The following is a 21,063-nucleotide window of genomic DNA, read 5'->3' on the forward strand; positions in this document are numbered from 1 at the left end:
GATTTCCCAAAACTAGACTTTTTTTTTCTTTCTGAAAAAAGCATCTTTTTGAGGTGTTATAAAATCATTTCTCACTGGATTTTTCAGACTAGCCTTTGCTCGATCCCATTAGAGAGCAAAAGCAGCTATGGTTTTACTTCTTGACCAGGCAGCTTCTGCTCTAGGGCAGCGTGTCCAGCCACAGTTAGTGCCTTTTGTATTTTCTTTGTGTTTTTTATAGTGACACTATTAGTACTTTCATATTAGAGCTGTTTCTCAATAGATGTTCAAGGATCTGATTATAAAATGTCTTTTGGAGGTCTTCCCAGAAGTTCTCTCCCACCACACCATACCCTCCCCACCACCACCACCACCACCACCACCACCACCAGGGAGCCATATCCCGGGAACCAGGTTTCTAATTGGTTATGTTGACTCAGGCTTTTAGCCTTTCAGAGTGGAGCTGCAACAGTTGTGTGCAGACTCTTGTCCTCTGTGTGAGAAGGAGCTGTAGCGGATACTGTGTATTCTCTGTACACTTTGTAATCAGAAACATGGTTTCTTTACCTGGTTATGTAGGTAATTTCATTCACCATTAACTGTTAAATATCCAGTCAAAGTTACCTTGTCAGACCCCCAGTACTTTTAGAAGCATAATACACAGGGCCCAAGAAAAGAAATGATTTCTTCTTTTCTGTTGCCTTCCTTCATATCCCAGAATCTCAGGAGATATATTTGAGAAGAAATTTGTCCATTTGATTTACCAAAACATAGGTTTCTTATGACAGTAAAACTTAAGCTATGTCTGTCTTAGGATACACTGATAGTTTCCGTTAACCTCTTGTCTCAAGCCTTTTTGGATTAGGGCAAGCTATTCATTAATTTTTATATTAACTAAAATTTCACATGTAGTGACACCTGAGAAATGAGCCTGAAATCGTAACTACCTTAAAACTGCTATTTAGAAAGGCATTTATTTCCCATGGTGTGTTCATGTTTGAAGACCAGTACTCCTGTAACATCCAGTGACTCAGGGGTTGAATCTCAGAAAGTAAACTTGGTAATAATGTTTCACATAATCAGTATCATAATTATTTACTAAAGTAAAGGCTCAATGTGTTGGAACTGTCCTCAACATAGGTAACCAAACCCTCCCTCCTCCTGTCATAAGCAGAAAAGCTTTGAAACCAAAGTCCAGGAGCATCTACTTTAGTGCTGGTTTAGGAAGGTTTCAAGGGTTCTTGCCAGGAGTCTGGTTCCCCACCTCAGAGCTCGCCTCTGATTGTTTGAGTTCTTCCTCATGCCAGGCAGTGTCCTGCTGCCAAGCTCACTGCCAGTAAATCAGCAAGCACAGGAGAGAGAGACACTGCCTTTAGAAGCGTTGGGTTCATGCTTGGATCATATCCATCCCAGGCTAGTCACTGTAGCTGGACTGAAAGGAGTCCATTGGGCTGGATTAAACAAAAGCCTCACCGTCATCAGAATCCACTTGAAAATGTACAGTCTGAAATAAGGATGTGCTGATCCGCAGAAGATATCAGAGCTATTCTCAACTGAAGGGTGCACATCAAAGTAGACATTCATTACATCCATTATCTGTGTGCATCTTCTTGTTTTAACATCAGCTGTAAGCATTGAGCAAGACTAAAGCACAATCCAGGAAACACAACTGTAGAGAATAATGAGTCACCATATTGGACAGTATCACTAGACTTCGTTACATCAAATTTAGAGTCCTCCTTAGAATAGCAACCTTGGGAAGCACTTCCTCTACCTTGGTGCTTGTCTTAGTTACTGTTCTTTGCTGTGAAGATATACCATTACCAAAGCAACTTATAGAAGAGAACATTTAACTAGTGAGGTTGAGTCCATGACCATCAAGGCAAGAATCGTGGATACAAACTGGCCTGCTGCTGCAGGAGGAGTTGAGAGCTTACATTCTTGTCTGCAAATTGGAGACAGAGAAAGAGAAATTGGGCTTGATATGGGCTCTTGAAGCGTCAAAGTCCCCCACCACATCCCCCAGTGACATACTTTTTCCAAAAGGCCACACCTCCTAATCCTTGCTAAATAGTTCCACCAAGGGAAGCATGCTCATGATCATATGCATGGGTTGGATGTTTTTGCTTTCTGGTTTTTTTTTGGGGGGGGGTTGTTTTGTTTACCTAAGGAGTTCTTGCACATTGTTTTAAATGCATTCAGTATTGGCACAATTTGACATATGTTTAGAGTTTTGGAAAGACAAAAGTTTACTCAGACAAATCAAGAGTAAAATAAGTGAATATAGGGGTTGGGGATTTAGCTCAGTGGTAGAGCGCTTGCCTAGGAAGCACAAGGCCCTGGGTTGGTCCCCAGCTCCGAAAAAAAAAGAACCAAAAAAAAAAAAAAAAATAAGTGAATATATTGAATAATGTGTTTGAAACCCATGATAATGGCTGTGTAGTGTTAGTCTTTTTAAGATGATGCCTAAGCAATTTAAACTTTGAATTTTCATTTTAAAAAAAGCATTATATCATTTTATCTCCATTGGGCTAAATGGATAGCATCTAAATATGAAAAATTCAAATACACTGAATGTATTTTAATGAGATACGTAATTTCATTGAAATACTTTTATTTACCTTTAAATTTTTTATTTTATTTTTAATGTGTATGTGTGTATCTATACATTAGCACATGTGAGTGTAGCTGCCTGAGGAGATTAGAAAAGGATGTCAGCTTGGAACTGGAGTTACAGGTAGCTGTGAGCTGTATGACGTGAGAGCTGAGAATTCATTTCAGGTCCTCTGCAAAAGTAGTTGGTGCCTTAACTGCTGAGCTGTGTCTTCAACCCCTCTTAAATGTTTTAAGCTAGCAAACATTCATCCTGTGTTTGTAGAAGTTTCTAGGCTCAAGTACTTCAGAAATCATATTTCTACTCCTTGGTTTCTTGGCAGTAAATATTCAGTAAAATAAAGTGTTAAGAAAGAAAATAAGGCAGGGTCAATGCTCTTTGGAAACTGACATTGAATGGGATGATTCACTGGGTGAAAGTGCTTGCCGCAGAGTGATGGGTGACCCATTTGTAATCCCAGCATAGCAGAGGGACAGACCCGATCCCTGGAGCAAGCTGTGTGTGCACCAGCCAAAGTGTACCCTAGGTTCCAGTGGGATATGTGGTTGCTTCAGACTATAAAGTGGAGAGCAATGATGAAAGGTGCATGCACACACACACACACACACACACACACACACACACACACACACACACAAAAGATATGCACAGAAAAAGGCATATGTTTCCGTCTCCTCTAAAAGGTAAGGGCAATATGTTTATTTTTTTACTTCAGGCAAGTCACAGATATAATTCAGAAAAGCTTTTTTTTTTAGATGAGAATAGTCAGTTACAGTGTTTGTCATTCAAATGTGATAACCTAAGTTCAGTCCCTGGAACTTGGTAGCAGAAAAATATCAACTCAGAAAGTTATTCTTAAATCGCCATGTGGTCACAGTGGCCTCTGCCCTCTACCCTCTACCCTCTTCCCAGTTTCCAGTATTAAAAGTTTCTGCTACCCAGTTTCTTTTCCTTAATGTTAACATTTTATATTGCCATTGGAGAGTTGCCAAAAACCAGAAATTTATAGTGGCATACACTACCAAGTAGAAATATTATCCAGATGTCACCATTGTGTCTAGGACTGTCTGCTTTCTGTCCCAGGGTCCTTTCTAATGTTGACTTTGCACTTTTCCCTGTGCCTGTCTGGTAAGCAGTGCAGAAGTCACTGTGTAGATTTTCCCTCAGGTTGGGTTTGCTCTTGGTCCTGTGAGTGAGAATGTAGAGTGATGGCCACTCGTGCCTCAGGGCATCCTGCCCAGGGTAATGTCATCTGCACTGCGTGTCTTAGACTGTTGATACTGAGTCCCTTGGATTCATGGTATCTGCTAGGATCCACTTGGAAGACAGCATTTGATCTTTTTCTTCACTAGGTTTATGCAAATAATCCTGTTTCCCATATTGTTGCCTATAAATTTTAGCATATATTGATAAAACTTATCTTTAGAATTTTTAATTTGTGTAGTTATAATGTATCTTCATTTTTATTCCAATTTTTAACTTAAGGGCTATCCTTGCTCTGTCATCTATTTAATTAATTCTTCAGTTACTCAGCTTCTGTCCTGTGAACTCATAGGTCCTACTTTTACAGTAGCGTTTCCCTTATCTGTTTCTCCTGCTTCACTCATTTTACTTGTCCAAAGAGCTGGAGTTGTTTATAAGACTTGTATTTAGAAGCAAAGATCTGGCCACAGGTTTCTCTCATTGCTACTGAGCTGTCATTGCTTCTAGCCTCAGCTGGGCAGATTAAGAAACAGGTCTTTATCACATACACACACACGCACACACACACACTATATGTTTATATATTTATATAAACATGAATTTGAATATGTTAAATAAATAATACATACAGATACATATATAAAGGACATTTTAAGGATACCTAAAGTCTTTTTTATATATATAGTTCTTCTGGCTGTATATCTAGGTCTGTTCAAAAGCTCCAAGCTCATGGTTCCTATAGTGAGCTGTTTCTTGAATAACTCTCAAATCTGATTTCAGTTTCTCTTTTGTTAAACTATTTTAATCTTTGAGGTCGTAATGTAAATAACATAATTTTCCTCCCCTTTCCTCCCTCCAAGTCTCCCTGGTGCCTATCCTGACTCTCCTTTACACACGGGACGCTATTAATTGTAGGGGTGTGTGTGTGTGTGTGTGTGTGTTCTGAAGCACAGGTACAGCCCACATGGTCTGTGTAATGTCACCTGTATGTATGTTTTCAGGGTAGATCATGGTAACTAATGGGTGTGCTTTCCCGACAGAGGACGCGCCCATACTCAGTGTTCCATGGTCGCCTCAGGTTGTCTTCATGGAGCTGAGGCCTCATCCACATTAGTGTGCTTTGCCGTTGTCCTTGTCACACTCAGTTTGGGCGGCCATCTGGCTCTACAGGTGACACCTCTGATATTCCTAAGAAACGCAGTCCAACAGCAGCAAACTCCTGATCCTGCCTGGCTCTCCCAGTATTTTACCCCCTCTTGGGCAGCGTTCCAGCAATGTGCAGGAGTTTAGTGTACACATGGGACTGGGCTCCACAGCTCTGCGTTTGGCTGGTTGTGGTTTTCTGTAGTGGTCTCCATCTGTCAAGGAGAACATCCGTGATGGGATTGGACACTGACTCAGCAGACAAGACCTCGGAAAAGCTGGATTTTTCTTACAACACTGTCAGTTCATTCTTTCTTTCTGTCTGTCTTTCTTTCTTTTTTTTTTTTTTCTGTATCTTCATATTTTGGTCAATAATTACCTCCTTGAGTTGTTTAATTTTACAAAGTGTTACATGAGGTCTGGAGAGAGTGTTTGGTCAGTAAAGTGCTTGCTATACAAGTATGTGGACCCAGGCTTGATTTTTTTTTTTTTTTCAAACCCATGTAAACATTGGGCACGGTGACATTGCTGTTGTGTCAGCTCTGGGGAGACAGAAGAGCAGATCCTAAGGCTCTCCACCCAGCCAGCCCACCCTGATCAGGCGAGCCCTAGGCCCCGTCTTAGAAGAGGTGAATAATGCCTAAAAGCTTAGAACCTGAGGTTGATCTCTGACCCCTATGCACACACATATATGGGCACACACGCGTACACAAAGATGTGCATACATATACACACATGCACATATGCCCACCAGGCTTCACTCTGGCTCAACTGAGTAACAGAACTCTGTGACCAGTCACCAGCACAGGCTGAAGAAGGCCAGTGACTGACTGCTCACAGTCCTGGCAGTGTCTGCTGTTGCATAGTGACCTGGGGTAAAAGTATGTTCACAGCCCAACACTAGAGTTACTGAAACGTTTGAGTGTCTGAATTCTGCAATAAGAACCCTGCTTATACTATTACTTGGGGAGTACATCTCACATCTCACATCTTCCCATCTCACAGTATTGTGAAGGTTACGCTGGGTGTGGTAGGTAGCTCAACCTGTAACTACCGCACTTGAAAACTGAGGCAGAATATTGTGAGTTCAACATCAGAGTAGACTACATAGCTGAACCTTGTCTTCTAAAAAGAAAAGAAAATTGAGAGATTAAGAAACAATCGTTTTAAATGCTGTGAAAATAAATGTGAAAACATTTTCTTTCAACCCCTGGCTACCTGTGTTCCCCAAGTTTATTGGTGGGGGAGGTCTGTGGGGTTAGTTACAGCGTTTCTCTGGGGCTGTAGCTCTAGAAAACCAATGCCAAGTTTGGCTAGAGAGCCCAGAATTTGGGTTTAGTTTATCCTGCAGGAACGACTATGCTAAACCACACTCGTTTCCTCCTCAGATCGACATAGAAATCAATGGCAGTGCTGTGGATCTTCACATGAAATTGGGTGATAATGGAGAAGCCTTCTTTGTAGAGGAGACTGGAGAAGAATATGTAAGTTCTCAGAGCCCCTTTGCATGCTGAGTGAGGCTTCTATAGCATGTCACAAAATAATCGTCCCACTATTTCCATGATTGTATGAATACTATTTTTGGCTAAACAAGCTTTCATTATATGTTGAAGTCAACTTCCCAAAAAGAGCTCACACCAGCTTTCAGGGGATAAAGAACATGGAGAAAACTGCTTGCTGTAATTTCAAAGGCGGTTTGACTTGTCCAGCCCTGCTTTGAGCTTGTGTATCTCTTTAGGTTAAGTGTGCATGTGCACATATGTGACCTTTACATTTGGAAGACATGTTTATGAGGCCAGAGAGAGCTCCGTGTTAAAGGCACATTCTACATAGGCCTGACAAACCTGAGTGTAGCATTCAGAGCCACATAAAGGTGGAAGGAGAAAACTCCACAAGTTGTTGTCTGATGCCAGATAGATGCTGTGCCACGAGGGAGTCCCCACCCCAGCCCCGCCACACACGCACACATGTGCGTGCACACATAATAGAGCTTTCAAGAATGACTCCTTTGTTCAGTTAGGAACATTATACCCATGACTTTAAGAACCATTGAACTGTGATATCAAGAGATATAAATTGATTGGCCTATATCTTTTTATACATTAGTATATATTTGGCCTTTTCTACAAGACAGAAAAATCTATACAAGTCCCTGTCCTTGTGCACTCCCAGGTACACATAACCCACTTGGAGCAACAACTGTTCTTGACACAGTCCTTGTGGCTCTTTCTAATACTATAGGAGCATCATTATATCTTTTTCCATGAGAAATTAAATCTTATAGCAAAAATAAGAAGCTTCAAGTTATTAGGACACAGAGGCTTTTGCAGGAGAGCTACTAACCTGATGATACCAAGAGTGACCAATAGCAAACAGCATGATTTTATTTTGGTCAAGAGTTTAGCTTAGGAGTGTGAGGTGCTGCTCTGTGTGTCCTCCTCTGGCTGCTGTTTTCCTGGGCCTCTTTCTGGCGTGTTACTGCCTCATCTACATATACATGACATGAACATTTTACCTCCTCAGAAGCAGAGGCAAAGATCAAGATGAGGCATAAGTATTATCTAGCTACCATCACATAACCCCCAGATCTGGGCTCTACCTGCTTTAGCAAGGTCAGCAACAGCTGTGTAACACTTTTTCTGCTTCACATATGACTAAGTTGAGCAAATTTCACTGCAGTATAGTAAGTTCTAGGACAACCAGAGCTACAATACTATAAAAATAAAAATATCCAGATTCATTAAACAAACATTAGAATTACTAAACTATGACATATACTATGAATAAAATAAAAACAAAATTAAAACCTGCTTTTAAAATGAATTAGAAGGTAACAACACCATCAGGTATTATTTAGTCTTTGTTTCTCTGACTTTTCTCACATGACTATCCACATCAACATTCCTTTTTAGTCAGCAATTCTAAAACAACCTCTTTAATAGCTGCACAGTTTGTATGGTGAGGTTTTACTGGCTTTTCTGACTGCTGTCTTACTGGTTGGTAGATGTCTTCACTAGGTTTCTAATGCTCTGATCAACACCATGAATTTATTTCACCTTACAGCTTACTATATGAAGGGAAGTTGGAGCAGGAACCTAGAGGCAGAAGCTAAAGCAGAGGCCATGGAGAATCGCCGTTCACTAGCTTGTTCCTCATGGCTTGCTCTCCTATACAGCCAACCGCCTGCCCACAGTGGGCTGGGCACCCCACAGACTTGCCCAGAGGGCAGTCTGATGCAGGCAGCTCCTCAGCTGAGATTCCCTCTTCCCAGATACACCAGGTGTGAGCTGAGCTGACAAAAACCAACTAGCATAGACATCCAGGCACTCTACCTCTCCCCAGACACTGTGTGATACGACTAGAAGACACTCCTGAAAACCAGAACAGCTCTGAAGTGCAGGGCACCTTGATAAATAACAAAGCCCACTGAAACCTCTAGAAATTAGGGCACTATTTCTCGTCTGGTGCCTTGGGGCACTCCAGGCTATGACGAAAGTTGTATACTGGCGGTGAGCCTGGTGAGCAGGGTGTTTACCAAATCCAAGTTCAAAACGTTAGTGGGCACCATTTATGGAAACTCACGTGTTTTATGAACTATTGTATAAAATTTGGACCGTTTTACTCTGTGGGGTTAATTTATGCCTGTCTTATGAACCTCTCCTTTCTTTTGAATGTATAAAAGATTGAAACTCATGGCCAAGCAGTTCACTAGAGTAATTTATTCAGTATTAAGTTGAAAGTTTAATTTCTTTTGAATTCCTGATAGGCTGTTTGGAGTGACATTCACTGACCTCATTCATCGTAGGTGTCACCTAAGTCACAGTTACCCTCTTCACCTTCCATTCATCTGCCATGAGCTCTAGATCAGCTCGCTTCCTGTGTTCCCTCACACGCCCTGCTGCCCTGTCAGGGGCAGCCTTGGACTTGGCCTCCGCCTCATCACACTGTGTCAGGCCTTGTACTGCTCAGCTGCTGCCACTGGGACAGCTCTTTCGCAGAACTTAATTGGCTTGGCTTTAACTGCAGCGTTTGCACGTCGTAAAGCAGTTGCTGCGACTGCGCTCAGTCAAGTGAGTCTAGCAGGCGACATTCTGCCCCTAGGAAGTACGCTTTCCTACCCCTGTACACGGTCATGCACTCCAAACAGTCTAGTTTGTCTGAGATACTTTCCTTTGTTCTTTAAGGAAAAACTGCCTGCTTATCTTGCCACCTCACCAATTCCAACTGAAGACCAGTTCTTTAAACATATTGACCCCCCTTTGGTGAAATCAAGTGGAAATGAAAGGCCACCACAGAGTGCAGATGTTTCTCACACCTTGGAATCAGAGGCAGTTTTCACTCCGAGTTCTGTGAAAAAGAAGAAACGTAGGAGAAAGAAGTGCAAACAGGACAATAGGAAGGAGGAGCAGGCGGCCTCCCCTGTTGCAGAAGATGTAGGCGATGTGGCTGTGAGCTCTGATGATGAGAAGAGAGCCCAGACAGCAAGGTAAGGTGCCCGCCCAGGGTGGCAGGGACTTCCACAGGGGCTGGCCATGTCCTGTGCACCCAGCAGAGGGCCCCCAGCTCTCCTGCGGGGCCAAGTGGGAGCAGCATCCCACTACCCTCACTGTTAGACCTTTGACTATGCTACTAAACACTCCTTGGAACAGTGGTGGCCCCCATGGTCAGCTGAGGTTGGCTTGGGGTGAGCAGGCAGCTTTCCAACCTGCAGGTTTCTGTCCTTCCCAGTTCCTCCCCTTCCCTGTCCCTTTCTCCTCTTCCTGCTTTCTTCTCCTCTGTCCTCTCCATTCTCCTCTCCCTTCCCTCTCACTCCCCTGCCTTTTCTCTTCCCCCTTCCTTCCTTCCCTCTGTCCCTCCCTTCACTTCCTATCCCATTCTCTTCTTTCTCTCCCCCTTTCCTTTTCTGCTTCCTCTTCCTTGCACAGGGTCTCTTTGTAGAGCACAGCTTGGCTTAAAACTCATAATCCTCCTGCTTCCAACTCCAGAGACTGGGATTGGTGTATTTCAGTATTCCTGGCTCCCTACTCAAGGTCTTATATTTGGTATCAAACCTTTTCCCGAGAAACTGAGAGTTCTGTTTTGAATTTATGAGCAAAATACCCTATTAAGTTAAAGAAGACTTCTGTTTTTTTAAATGGGGGTTTTTGATCACTACTTACATACCAATTAATAGAAATCTCAAAACCTATACCACTTTTCAAGCCAGCACTGTCCAAAATTTAAGGTAACAACAGTTTAAGGCAGAGTGTAGTTTTTCTCACTTAAGATAGAATTTTCTTCCACCTGTTTGACTCAGTGGTTACCCAAACACTGGAAGGACATCTACAAGTGGTTCTCTCACTGGCAGCTCTTAGAGGCTGCAGCCTATAGGTGGCCTGCATGTAGTGTCCTCTATGGAATTGTGGAAGGACTCAGAGAGATGCTGACCCCTTTGGATAGTTCAGCTGAGCTGCTGTGCTGGAAGGAAATAATATACTTGTGTCTGGAAATACTGATTTCACAGAAAAGTGAATACTTTCTGTCAGTCAAAAAAGAGAAAGTTGCTGCAGAAACTATGCAGAATAACTTTCGCCTTGATGTGTTTTGCTTATTGTTTTTTTAAATTGTCAAGTCATGAGAAACCTATTATTAATAAATGATTAGTGTGCTATAATTATACTATTTTCTGAATAGTAATTCTTTTTTAGTAAACTTTTAACTCATTTCTTATGATATTGAGGTCTGGATTATAAATCCTGGAAATTTACATGTGTTGGTACTCTTTTAACATGTAAACAGAATTCTTTCTTTGCCCTTCCATCGTTCACTGTCATGAGTACCAGTCACTGTACTAGGTTGTTATTTCTCCTGAAGTAGCGTTCAGAACAGCGGTTAGAAATAAGTAGTTAAGATGCCAGGGGGATGACTCGGGTGAGAGCGCTTCCTGGCTGCTCCTGCAGAGGACGAGGGTTGGTTCACACCCACACAGAGACCATGAGCCTCTGTAACTCCAGTTCCAGGGGGTCCCACGTCTTATCCTGACCTCCGTGGATGCCTGGCACAGATAGGACATGGCAGGCACGCACACCAAACACTCACATACATTTTAGACATAAGCAATTTAAGATGGGAATAGTGGCCAGGTGGGCTGGTGCACACCTCTATCCAATACTTGAGAGGCACAGGCAGGCAGATCTCCGAGGTCAAGGCCAGCATAGTCTAGAGAGTGAATCCCAGGATAGCTAGACTACACAGAGAAAGAAACCCTGTCTTGGGAGGAAAAAGAGATGGAAATGGTGAAAATATTTCAGGCACAGAGCAGGATAAATTATATTGATAACAGGTGTTAAGTCCTGAACAGAAAGTCTTTGGTTAGTATTAAAATATGAACCAGGCTGAGTTATGAATTCTGCTTCTTTATATCTTTGATTCCTGAAGAATTTAAGCTGCTTAAAGATATGGCATTGCTTATTCAAGCCTGTCTCTCTTTCCTGCCTCTGGTCTCTCAAGGACTATTTACCTCCAGCATAAAAACCTGTGAAGCTTCCAGATAGCTCACTGCTGGGAAAGCTCTTTTAAAGTTCTGTAGTCAAGTGTTTCCGTGGACAAGAAATACGTTTTTATAAAACTGTGAAATACTTAGGCTTTGCAGCTACCTACATGTGTGTTTTAATGCCCGTTCTATGCCTTGTCCTGAAAATGCTTTTGCAGCTAAAATTTTGATCCACTAAAGCTCCTGAAGTGATACTTTTGCCTCCAGAGCCTAAAAGCTTTGCTGATTGTGTCCCTTGTTGACATAATTAGCAAAGTTTAGAATTCCTTTAAAAATGAGCAGCTTTATCTCAGGAAATGACAGTATTTCTAAGACATACACAAAGCTTCTACCAAGCACACAAGCTGCAACTCTGAAGAAATTCGTTAGCAGATGGTGTCAGTCAGCATATGTCATTCCATGGTCAGATCTGTGGGGTCCTGACTGGGGCGATGGTTACCTCTGGTTGCCAGTGCCTACTTGCTTGGTAAGAGGGTGTCACAGTACATGTGCGCTTGGGCCTCGGCACAGGGCTAAGGGGTCTGCTCTGCACTCCTTTGGGTGGCTAGTGAGCTGTGAATGTCACCCTTAGGACAAAAACTTGTTTAATTATGCATCTAACGGAAGCTAGACAGTAAGAATTAGCTACTGTGAGTGAGTTCAGGATGTGTTATGAACTCAGTGGCACCTGGTGTGTGAGGGTTGTGGTTGTAGAATCTTCCTTCTGAAGCTCTGAGTGTGGCCGTAGGCTCCTCAGCCTCAGCCTCAGCCTCAGCCATGGGGCATGTTCTGAGAAATGCTGTAATAGAGAGGCCGGCACAGTCTAAACGGTACAGAACTGCACTTAATCTTCAGGTGGCTAGTGAGGATGACCACGGTGGATGGTCAGGGTACCACGGTTGGGATGTATTCAGTCCACAGCCACTCCACTGGCCTTGCCCTCAGCTTCATCCACCCTGCTGAAGCTGTACTCAACTTAGATAGGAACCTTCCGGTGACCAGGAAGCGTGAACTCTTGGCTCCTGCAGCGTGCTGTGACTGGTCATAATAGCCTGGCCCGTGTTAGATCAGGCAGTTGTGTTTCTGAGGCTTCCTGAAGAAGTGTATAGTCTAGACTCAGTCAGCACATCAGAGACACCAATACCTTCCAGAATACTGTCTCCAGAGCCAAACAGATGGAGTGTAGAGTCTGATACTTCACTTTGGTCTCTTGATAAGTCAAGAGAAATAGAAATAAAAGATACATGAGGTAGCTGCAGGTAGACAGCATACTGTGTAAAACAGTACTGCATATAAAGCAGTACTATGTATAAGACAGTATAGTATACTTCTTACAAGTATGAGTGCATTAAAAAATAAATATTTAAGAGTAGAGTAAATATATTAACCAATAACATAATTACAATCATTATGGAGTCTTTTGTAATGTACATAATTGTGCTTTTTTTAGTTTACAACATTGAATTTAGTATAAACCTTTAAGGGAAGAAGCTTTTTGGATTGGAGGATATTCTAATACAATTTTGAATATGAACATATAAAACATTTCTAAGATACTCTGTCTTAGGGTTTCTGTCCCTGTGAGGAGACACCATAACCATCACAGCTCTTTTTTTTTTTTTTTATTAACTTGAGTATTTCTTATATACATTTCGAGTGTTATTCCTTTCCGGTTTCGGGCAACATCCCCCTCCCCCCTCCCTTCCTTATGGGTGTTCCCTCCCAACCCTCCCCCATTGCTGCCTCCCCCCCACAGTCTAGTTCACTGGGGTTCAGTCTTAGCAGGACCCAGGGCTTCCCCTTCCACTGGTGCTCTTACTAGGATATTCATTGCTACCTATGAGGTCAGAGTCAGGGTCAGTCCATGTATAGTCTTTAGGTAGTGGCTTAGTCCCTGGAAGCTCTGGTTGCTTGGCATTGTTGTACATATGGGGTCTCGAGCCCCTTCAAGCTCTTCCAGTTCTTTCTCTGATTCCTTCAACAGGGGTCCTATTCTCAGTTCAGTGGTTTGCTGCTGGCATTCGCCTCTGTATTTGCTGTATTCTGGCTGCCATCACAGCTCTTATACAGGAAACATTTAATGGGGTCTGTCTCCCACTTCAGAGGTATAGTCCATTTTTGTTATGGTGGGAAACATAGTGGCAAGCAACCAGACATGATGCTGGTGAGGTAGCTGAGAGTTCTATATCCAAGTCGGCAGGCAGCTTCTAAAACCCCAAGCTTACCCCTGCAACACACTTCCTCCAACAAGGTCACACTCCCTATGGACCTATGGGGCCACTTTTATTCAAACCACCATGTATCTCAAATACATAGCATCATTTCCATGTCACTACTGGAAATATTTCAGTACCCCACCAGCAATAGCAAAAATAAAGAACCAGGACCAGGGCATCAGAAAGAAAGAACTAAACTACATTTAATGCACAAAAACAGTCTTCCTTTGGAAGTTGGATGTGGGAGCTGAGTTCAGGGAGCCTGGGACTTGTCCCTAAGAACAGCTATGACTGGGAAGAAGCTGCATTCCTCAGAGCCCTTCTGGAGACACCCTGTTGTTTCTGTGGTGAGAGTGTAAGTATTCAAAGAGACACTGAGTCTTAGAGTGTCCCTGTTGTCCTTTGTTTTTAGCAGAGAAGCCTAGTCTTGGCTTGGCGTCGCATTAAGTGCCTACAGTTTGGACTGAGTTGGTTTTTAAATTGAAGTACAATCTATGGCATTTGTGCTCACAGATTTATTTTATTTTGAGACAAGGCCTCACTATGTAACCCTCTCATCACTGTAAAGACTGTGCTGACCTAAAACTCAGAGATCTGCCTTCTGCCTCCCAAGTGCTGGGATTGAAGGTCTATGCCACCATGTTTGGCTTGATTTTTTTTCCCCCTTTTGTTTTTTAAATTTTACTTCTTTAGTACATGTACATGGGTACTTTGCCTGTGTGTGTGTTTCTGCACCACATGCATGCCTGGTGCTATCGAGATCAGAAGAGGGCTTCAGATCCCCTAAAACTGTAGTTAATCGTGGCTGTAAGCTGTCCTTCATGTGAGCAGTGGGAATTGAACCCACGTACTGAGCTGTCTTCCCAGTTGCAATTTCCCCTTTCTTTAAAGAAAGTTTAACATTTGGTTTATTTTAATTAGATAATGATTGGTTCCTAGTGTCTGCTTAGTTATTTTTTTCCTCTTGAGTGAGGTTGTATGTGAGATTCCATTGAGGGAAGAACTTAAAAGAGACATACACTCCTATATCTTACGTGGTTTTTACCTGAATGGGAAGGCTGGTTAAAGAAGTAATAAAAAGTATGTTACAACAAGGGAAGTCATATTGGAGAAGAAAAGGTGGTTTTCTCTCTGGGCTCTCAGCCCTACAGATTAAGTGATGTGATTCTGATTTGTATCCAGTACACTATCGCAGCACTAATGTTCTGACTTGTATCCAGTTCACTATCGCAGCACTAATGTTCTGCATGGTTTACATTCACTATACCATTGAGCCGAGTGTGCTACAAGAGCCCTTAAACCTGCAATATGTGCTTTGTGCTTTCATAGGTTTTAGCAATTTCCACATGCTTCCATATAAACCTCACTATTGACTGAGAAGTAGACAGGACTCATGATGAATTAGTTCTGAGGCCATAGCGTTTTTACTTTGGATAAATGATTATACTAAACTTCTAGATCTTTGGTTACCTGCTATTTCCAGTGGAATTTTACCACTTAAATTTGGAAGAACTGAATGAATGACATCCACTGTGTATCACCGTGCTGAGGCTGTGACAACCATATTGTTTACAGCAATTTGGTGGAGAGGGTTTAAGGCTCACATATCATTCCTGACTTAACTGGTTTTTGCTTTGTTTTTCCCCTTTCACAGAGGATCTTCAAATGCTTCCTTAAAGGAAGAGGACTATAAGGAGCCTCCGCCTTTCCATTCTGGGGATAACTATCCCTTATCTGATGGAGATTGGTCTCCATTGGAAACGTGAGTATCCTTGAAATTTCTGTTTTCTTACAGGAAAGAAGAGGCTTATCAGTAGCTTTTATGTTATTTGATAGTAATGCCACTTTCCATCTGTGTAGAGTAACCATTAGGTAAAATATAATGTGACTATGAACTGTTTTTCAACAACCAGTTTGTTCCTAAATTTAATCTTACCCTAATAGTGTTTGCCAATTGTAAATCTGAATAATCAGCCTACAATTTGCCCAACCTACCTCTAAATTCTAGGTCTTTGGTGTCAAATAACATAGTGAGAGAAATGTGGTCACACATGTTATATTCTGTGATCAAACTTTTAGATTTTAAATGATTTTTAAAAATGTGTGAATTTTATGTATAAGGATGTTGTGTCTGCATCCATGCCTATGTACCAAGTGCATGCTTGGTGCTCTCAAAAGCCATGGAAGAGGAAGTCAGAGCCCCTGGGATGTTAGTAGTACAGGTGACTATAGACGTAGCAGGCAGCCGTGAACAGCCATGGGGTTGCTGAGAACCCAGGTCTCCTGTTCTTCACCACGGAGCTGTTTATCCAGTCCCTCATTAACTGATTGTTGAGCCCACCTTCCTGTGTGTTTTCTGTCTTACAAAATTGTCCATGTCATTGGCGTCCTCTGAGAAATAAACAAATAATACAACCATGAAGGGTCTACAGAGGGCCTAGGAAGTCCTTAATGGTCCTAGCTGGTGTTCTGTTTCATTAAAGAACTCAAGTGGAATGCATAATCAGTTTCCCGTAGGGGAGTGTGCCCATAGCTGATGTACTCTGCTCTGTGGGGCTCACCCAGACTGAAGCCTGCCTCCCTTTGCTCTTGTATTTGCAGCAGTTACCCACAGGCAGTGTGCCCCAAGAGTGACTCGGAGCTGGAGGTGAAGCCATCCGAGAGCCTCCTCAGATCTGAGTCGCACATGGAGTGGACGTGGGGTGGGTTCCCAGAGTCCACCAAGGTAAGGGGCCACTGGGCAGACGAGGATGTGACTGAGTGTTATCAGTAAAGAGTGTTTTCCCCCATTAGTGAAGGGAGCTGTACCTTACCGAGCTCACATGACGGCATGGCCCTCTTGTGGTTGGAAAAGTCCTTTAAAAAGTAAATAAAATTAGCATTTTCATAACATGTCCACTGTGTATTTACTTGTAACTGAAGGAATTCAATACTTCTGTTCCTACCTAACAAATAATGCTGATTACAAGTAAATATGGAAAAATATTAGATACCTAAGGGAAATTCGAGCTTCCACACTGAAATCTTAATGACTAAAGTTAGGCTGGGGTATAGCTCGGCTGGTAAAGCTGTGCCTTCCGTGCTCAAGACATCGGGCTCTGTCCCCAGCGTCAGGCAGGAGGAGGCTCATAAAACTTTTCAGCTGCTCACACTGAAAGAATAATCGACTGGAAGATCCATTTCGTGAAATCATTTAGATCTCCTGTTGAGTTCAGTTTGCTAAAACGGGAATGTATTTGGTTCTGATTGACCACCATAAGGAGCACGGGAATCCTTAGTGTGATGAGACTCTCATGTACACCGTTCGCTGTTCTCCTTAAGATGCGCATTTTCTGCCTTTGACTCTGAAAATTGTCTATATGTTGTTCTCCAGTGTTTGACGATAATGGATATAAATGTAACTCTGATAAACATCATGACATTGAACAAAATAGTTACTTTGCCAACGGTGTCCCATTTCACACAAAATATAACTAATAAATGTATTATCATTAAATAAAATTAATCATAACAAATACATTCAGAGTTAGTTTTTAAACAATTCACCTTTGCAGGTCAGCAAAAGAGAAAGATATGACTATCATCCAAGGACAGCTACAATTACACCATCAGAAAACACTCATTTTAGGGTAATTCCCAGTGAAGACAGCCTCATAAGAGAAGTTGAGAAGGATGCTACTGTTGAAGATACTACCTGTACCATAGTGAAACCCAAACCTCGAGCCCTGTGTAAGCAACTGAGTGATGCAGCTTCCACTGAACTTCCTGAATCGCCTCTTGAAGCACCTCAGATCTCATCTACATTAGATGCAGACCCTGTTCCCAGCCCATCAGCAGAGGCTCCCTCAGAGCCCAAGCCAGCTGCTAAAGTAGACTCACCTACAAAGAGAAAAGGTAATTACGTGACTTCACATGCCGTCGTGTAGGTGGCATGTTGTTTTAGCGATTTAAGTACCAGTTGATAGCCCATCAGTATAGTTGGTATGTTGTCTCCGGGTTTCAAGTGCCATGTGATAGCCCTTTGTGTTTGTGCTCTCCAGTCAGAACCTGTTCCAAACTTCATTGTGTTGACTTATCGATTGTGGCTTCTCTTGATCTCTAAATTCCACCAAAACAAGACTTTAAACTTCCTTACTTTTGCTTTGGTCTTCTGAGTTAACACTCAGGAGGCTTTTAAGGAGTACTTGGTAAGAAGTAAATGAATGAGTTCCATTGATGAGCAAGCACAGTGACGGTACCATTGTCAACATACAGAAACCATATGTGTCTTCCATGAGCATACTGACTGTGTGTGCTTTTACACTAAGGTCCTACTGAGATTCATGTGCTGTCTTGAATTATTAGCTGTGAATGTCAGTGAATGAAATCGTAAATGACCTTTTACTTAAGTAGAAATAAGAATGGAACAGAGAAAAAGTGTTTTCTCAGACATTTGCTTAACTTTTATAGGTTTTGTATGGTTTAAAAGCAAATGTCTACTAGGGGCTAGAGAGATGAGTCAATGGCTGAGAGCGTGGGCTGCTTTTCCAGAGGACCTGTTTATTCTCAGTGTCTATGTGGCAGCTCGTGACTATAACTCCAGTTCCAGGGGACCCAGTGCCCTCTTCTGGCCTATGTAGGCACCAGACACACAGCCATATATCAGGCAAAACATGTATACACCTAAAATAAATGAAAAAATTTTAAGTGTCCACTGATTATTCCTGCTTTCAGTAATTTTCCTCCAAAACTGGTGTGCAGACTGAGCAGTCCGGCCCTTACCATGTACTCACTCTACATCAGTTGTTTTAGATCAGGCTGGTTGCGAAAAGATAGTTACCCAGCGAGAGCCAGAAACTACACTCTGAATTTAGCTTGCTGAATAACTGCTTCACTTTGAAGGAGGGGGAAAACAATCAAACATTCCGTTATCACAAACGAATACAGGCTCAGATCATACAGAAATAAGTTGTTTGAACTAAGAATGTGGCTGTCCAGGGTGTTTGTGGCCAAGTCTGACACATAGCTGATGGTGGCTCTCACCAGAATCTACACAGTGTTTGTTCTGCTCTAAGAACTGTTACGGGGTGCATAACCAGTTCTCGTTTGCTAGACGCTTGGTTTTGATAATAGGACGTTGTTAAGGAATTTATAGACATGGGAGCTCAGAAGGGTTCCTACCATTTCTGGCTTTATTCTCCCCACCCCCACTTGATTATGAAAGTTTTATACATACTGTGGTACGTCACTTAGTGGCAGGGATATTGTCTGAGAAGTGTGTCCTTAGGCAGTTTAATATGTGTGAACATCATAGGGTTTTTAAGCAGTGTATGTGACCTGGCTTCTTGTTGCAATTGGGAGACGCAGGGAACATGAAATGATGAAGCTGCCAGTATAGAATGACACACCAGTGTATCAGTAGAGAGATGGGAGTATGCCCTGTAATAAATGTATGTCTGTTACCATTACCAAGATACTGTACACATTTGGATGCACATGCTGACATAGGAGTGACAGTGCCATGGGTGTGTTTACCATCATGGCAAACGTGCTACCCTAAGATGCTATAGTAGCCACGGTGTCACTAGGTGGTAGCCATTTTCAGGTGCACTATAGTGTTTTGGGACCACCATTGTCTCTGTATTCACTAAAGTGTCATCATGTGGTACAGTGCATGGCTGTTTCTCTGCCATATCTTGACTGAGAAACAGAAAGCAAGTTCTAGACATCATGACATTTCACTCTCAAGTACCCAGGACATGCTACCCAGGTCTGCTGCTCTCCGTATAGCTATAGTACTGAGAGAGGGGGGGGGGAGGAGGAGGGAGAGGGAGGGAGGAGAGGGAAGAGGAGGGGAGAGAGGGAGAGGGAGAGGGAGGAGAGAGAGAGAGAGAGAGAGAGAGAGAGAGAGAGAGAACGAACGAACAAGCAAGCGTAAGCGCACGTGCAGACCAGGACAAGGATAAGGTAGAAAACAGGATAGGGCTTGATTCCCAGGCCTTGCTTTAGGCACATAGTGGTCCATCTTGCTTAGAAAACTTTATTTTACCACAGAATTGTAAGTAGAGAATAAATTCTTACCTCCTTATGTTTTTGTTGTAATAACAGGTGTTCACAAAAGAAGCCAGCACCAGGGACCTGATGACATTTACCTTGATGACTTAAAGGCTCTTGAGCCTGAAGTGGCAGCTCTCTATTTCCCTAAAAGGTAGTGTATGCTCATACATTGAGGAGTGAACAGCTTGAGATTCTGAGCAAAAGGAAGAGAAATTTTAGCCAAATTTGCTTATTGCTTCCGGTTCTGGAGAGCTCATAAATAGTGTGTGTTGTTTTAACACTAGTGACTTGAAAGTTTGGAAGCTTTGGTTGAGAGAGACAAGTGGAAATCACATAAAAGTATTTGACTTTAGAATTTAATCCCCACCTCCTGTGTGTGTGTGTGTGTGTGTGTGTGTGTGTGTGTGTGTGTTCATTTGTGTGTACATTTGTGTTCCTTGTGCAGAGGACAGGGGAGTCTGGTTTCCCTCTCCCGTGCGGGTCAATCTTCCAGGGGTCAGGGGTCAATCTGAGGTGGTCAGGCTCTCACAGTGAGCACTTTTGCCTGCTAAGCCATCTTGGAGCCCTAGTTTAGTGTGTTCTCTACAGTTAACAAACTGAATATGCTCGAGGAAATTTTTGCATTTGTTTTTTTGTAATTGTATATTTTAAAATAGTACATTTCAGTTTGCAAGCATTTTACCAAGAATTTCTTCACTCCTGTGAAGTGTGGAGCCACTTCTGAACTTGGTCATGTAAGGCCTCATGCAGGGACCCTGCTTCTGGAGCTGCTCACAGTTCCAACCGAGTCACAGGACCGCGACCCACCCTTGTTAACACAGTGTACACTGACTGTCTTCCTAGGTTCTTTTACTTCTTTCTTTTCTTCTTCTTCTTTTTTTTTTTTTTTTTTTTTTTTTTTTTTTTTTGGAGCTGGGGACTGAACCCAGGGCCTTGCACTTGCTAGGCCAGCGCTCTACCACTGAGCTAAATCCCCAGCCCCGCTCTTTTACTTCTTAATACACTGGGTATAAAACTGTTTTCTTCTCAGGAATGGTGGCTTGAATCTTCTGAGCCTTATACACAACTATGTTATTTTAAATAAGTTATTGGGAAAACATACTTCATTTTTACTTGGAATGAAAAAGTGAGATTGACATAAATATATTTAAGATTTTTTTACCACACTTCTTGAAATTTTTGGGGAGATTCTTAAAATTCCTTCCTAACTCTACACCCCAGCTTATCCTAAAATACCACATACTTCATTTGCAATAATGGGTTTTTTAATGGAAGAATTGAAATTACTCCAGTTTTTTAAGGGTGGAAAAATTCAAATGTAATCTCTTAGAATTGTGACTTTTCCAGGTTTGGCGGTGGTG

General features: G+C 42.3%; 1 protein-coding gene across 4 annotated transcripts in view; it reads left to right on the plus strand.

The window, feature by feature from the left end:
- Positions 1-21,063, plus strand: part of Lpin2 (lipin 2) — a 73,723-nt gene that overhangs the window by 37,021 nt on the left and 15,639 nt on the right. For 3 of the 4 annotated variants that reach the window (XM_032901757.1, XM_032901758.1, XM_032901755.1), the window contains exons 3-8: positions 6,328-6,423; positions 9,124-9,425; positions 15,321-15,428; positions 16,268-16,391; positions 17,221-17,560; positions 19,754-19,853. In XM_032901757.1, coding sequence (XP_032757648.1) covers positions 6,328-6,423; positions 9,124-9,425; positions 15,321-15,428; positions 16,268-16,391; positions 17,221-17,560; positions 19,754-19,853 — 1,070 coding nt within the window. The remainder of the gene's footprint in view (positions 1-6,327; positions 6,424-9,123; positions 9,426-15,320; positions 15,429-16,267; positions 16,392-17,220; positions 17,561-19,753; positions 19,854-21,063) is intronic. The other variant, XM_032901756.1, reaches the window with a different exon arrangement.

This window comes from Rattus rattus, chromosome 4, assembly GCF_011064425.1.
Source record: "Rattus rattus isolate New Zealand chromosome 4, Rrattus_CSIRO_v1, whole genome shotgun sequence".
Lineage (NCBI taxonomy): Eukaryota > Metazoa > Chordata > Mammalia > Rodentia > Muridae > Rattus > Rattus rattus.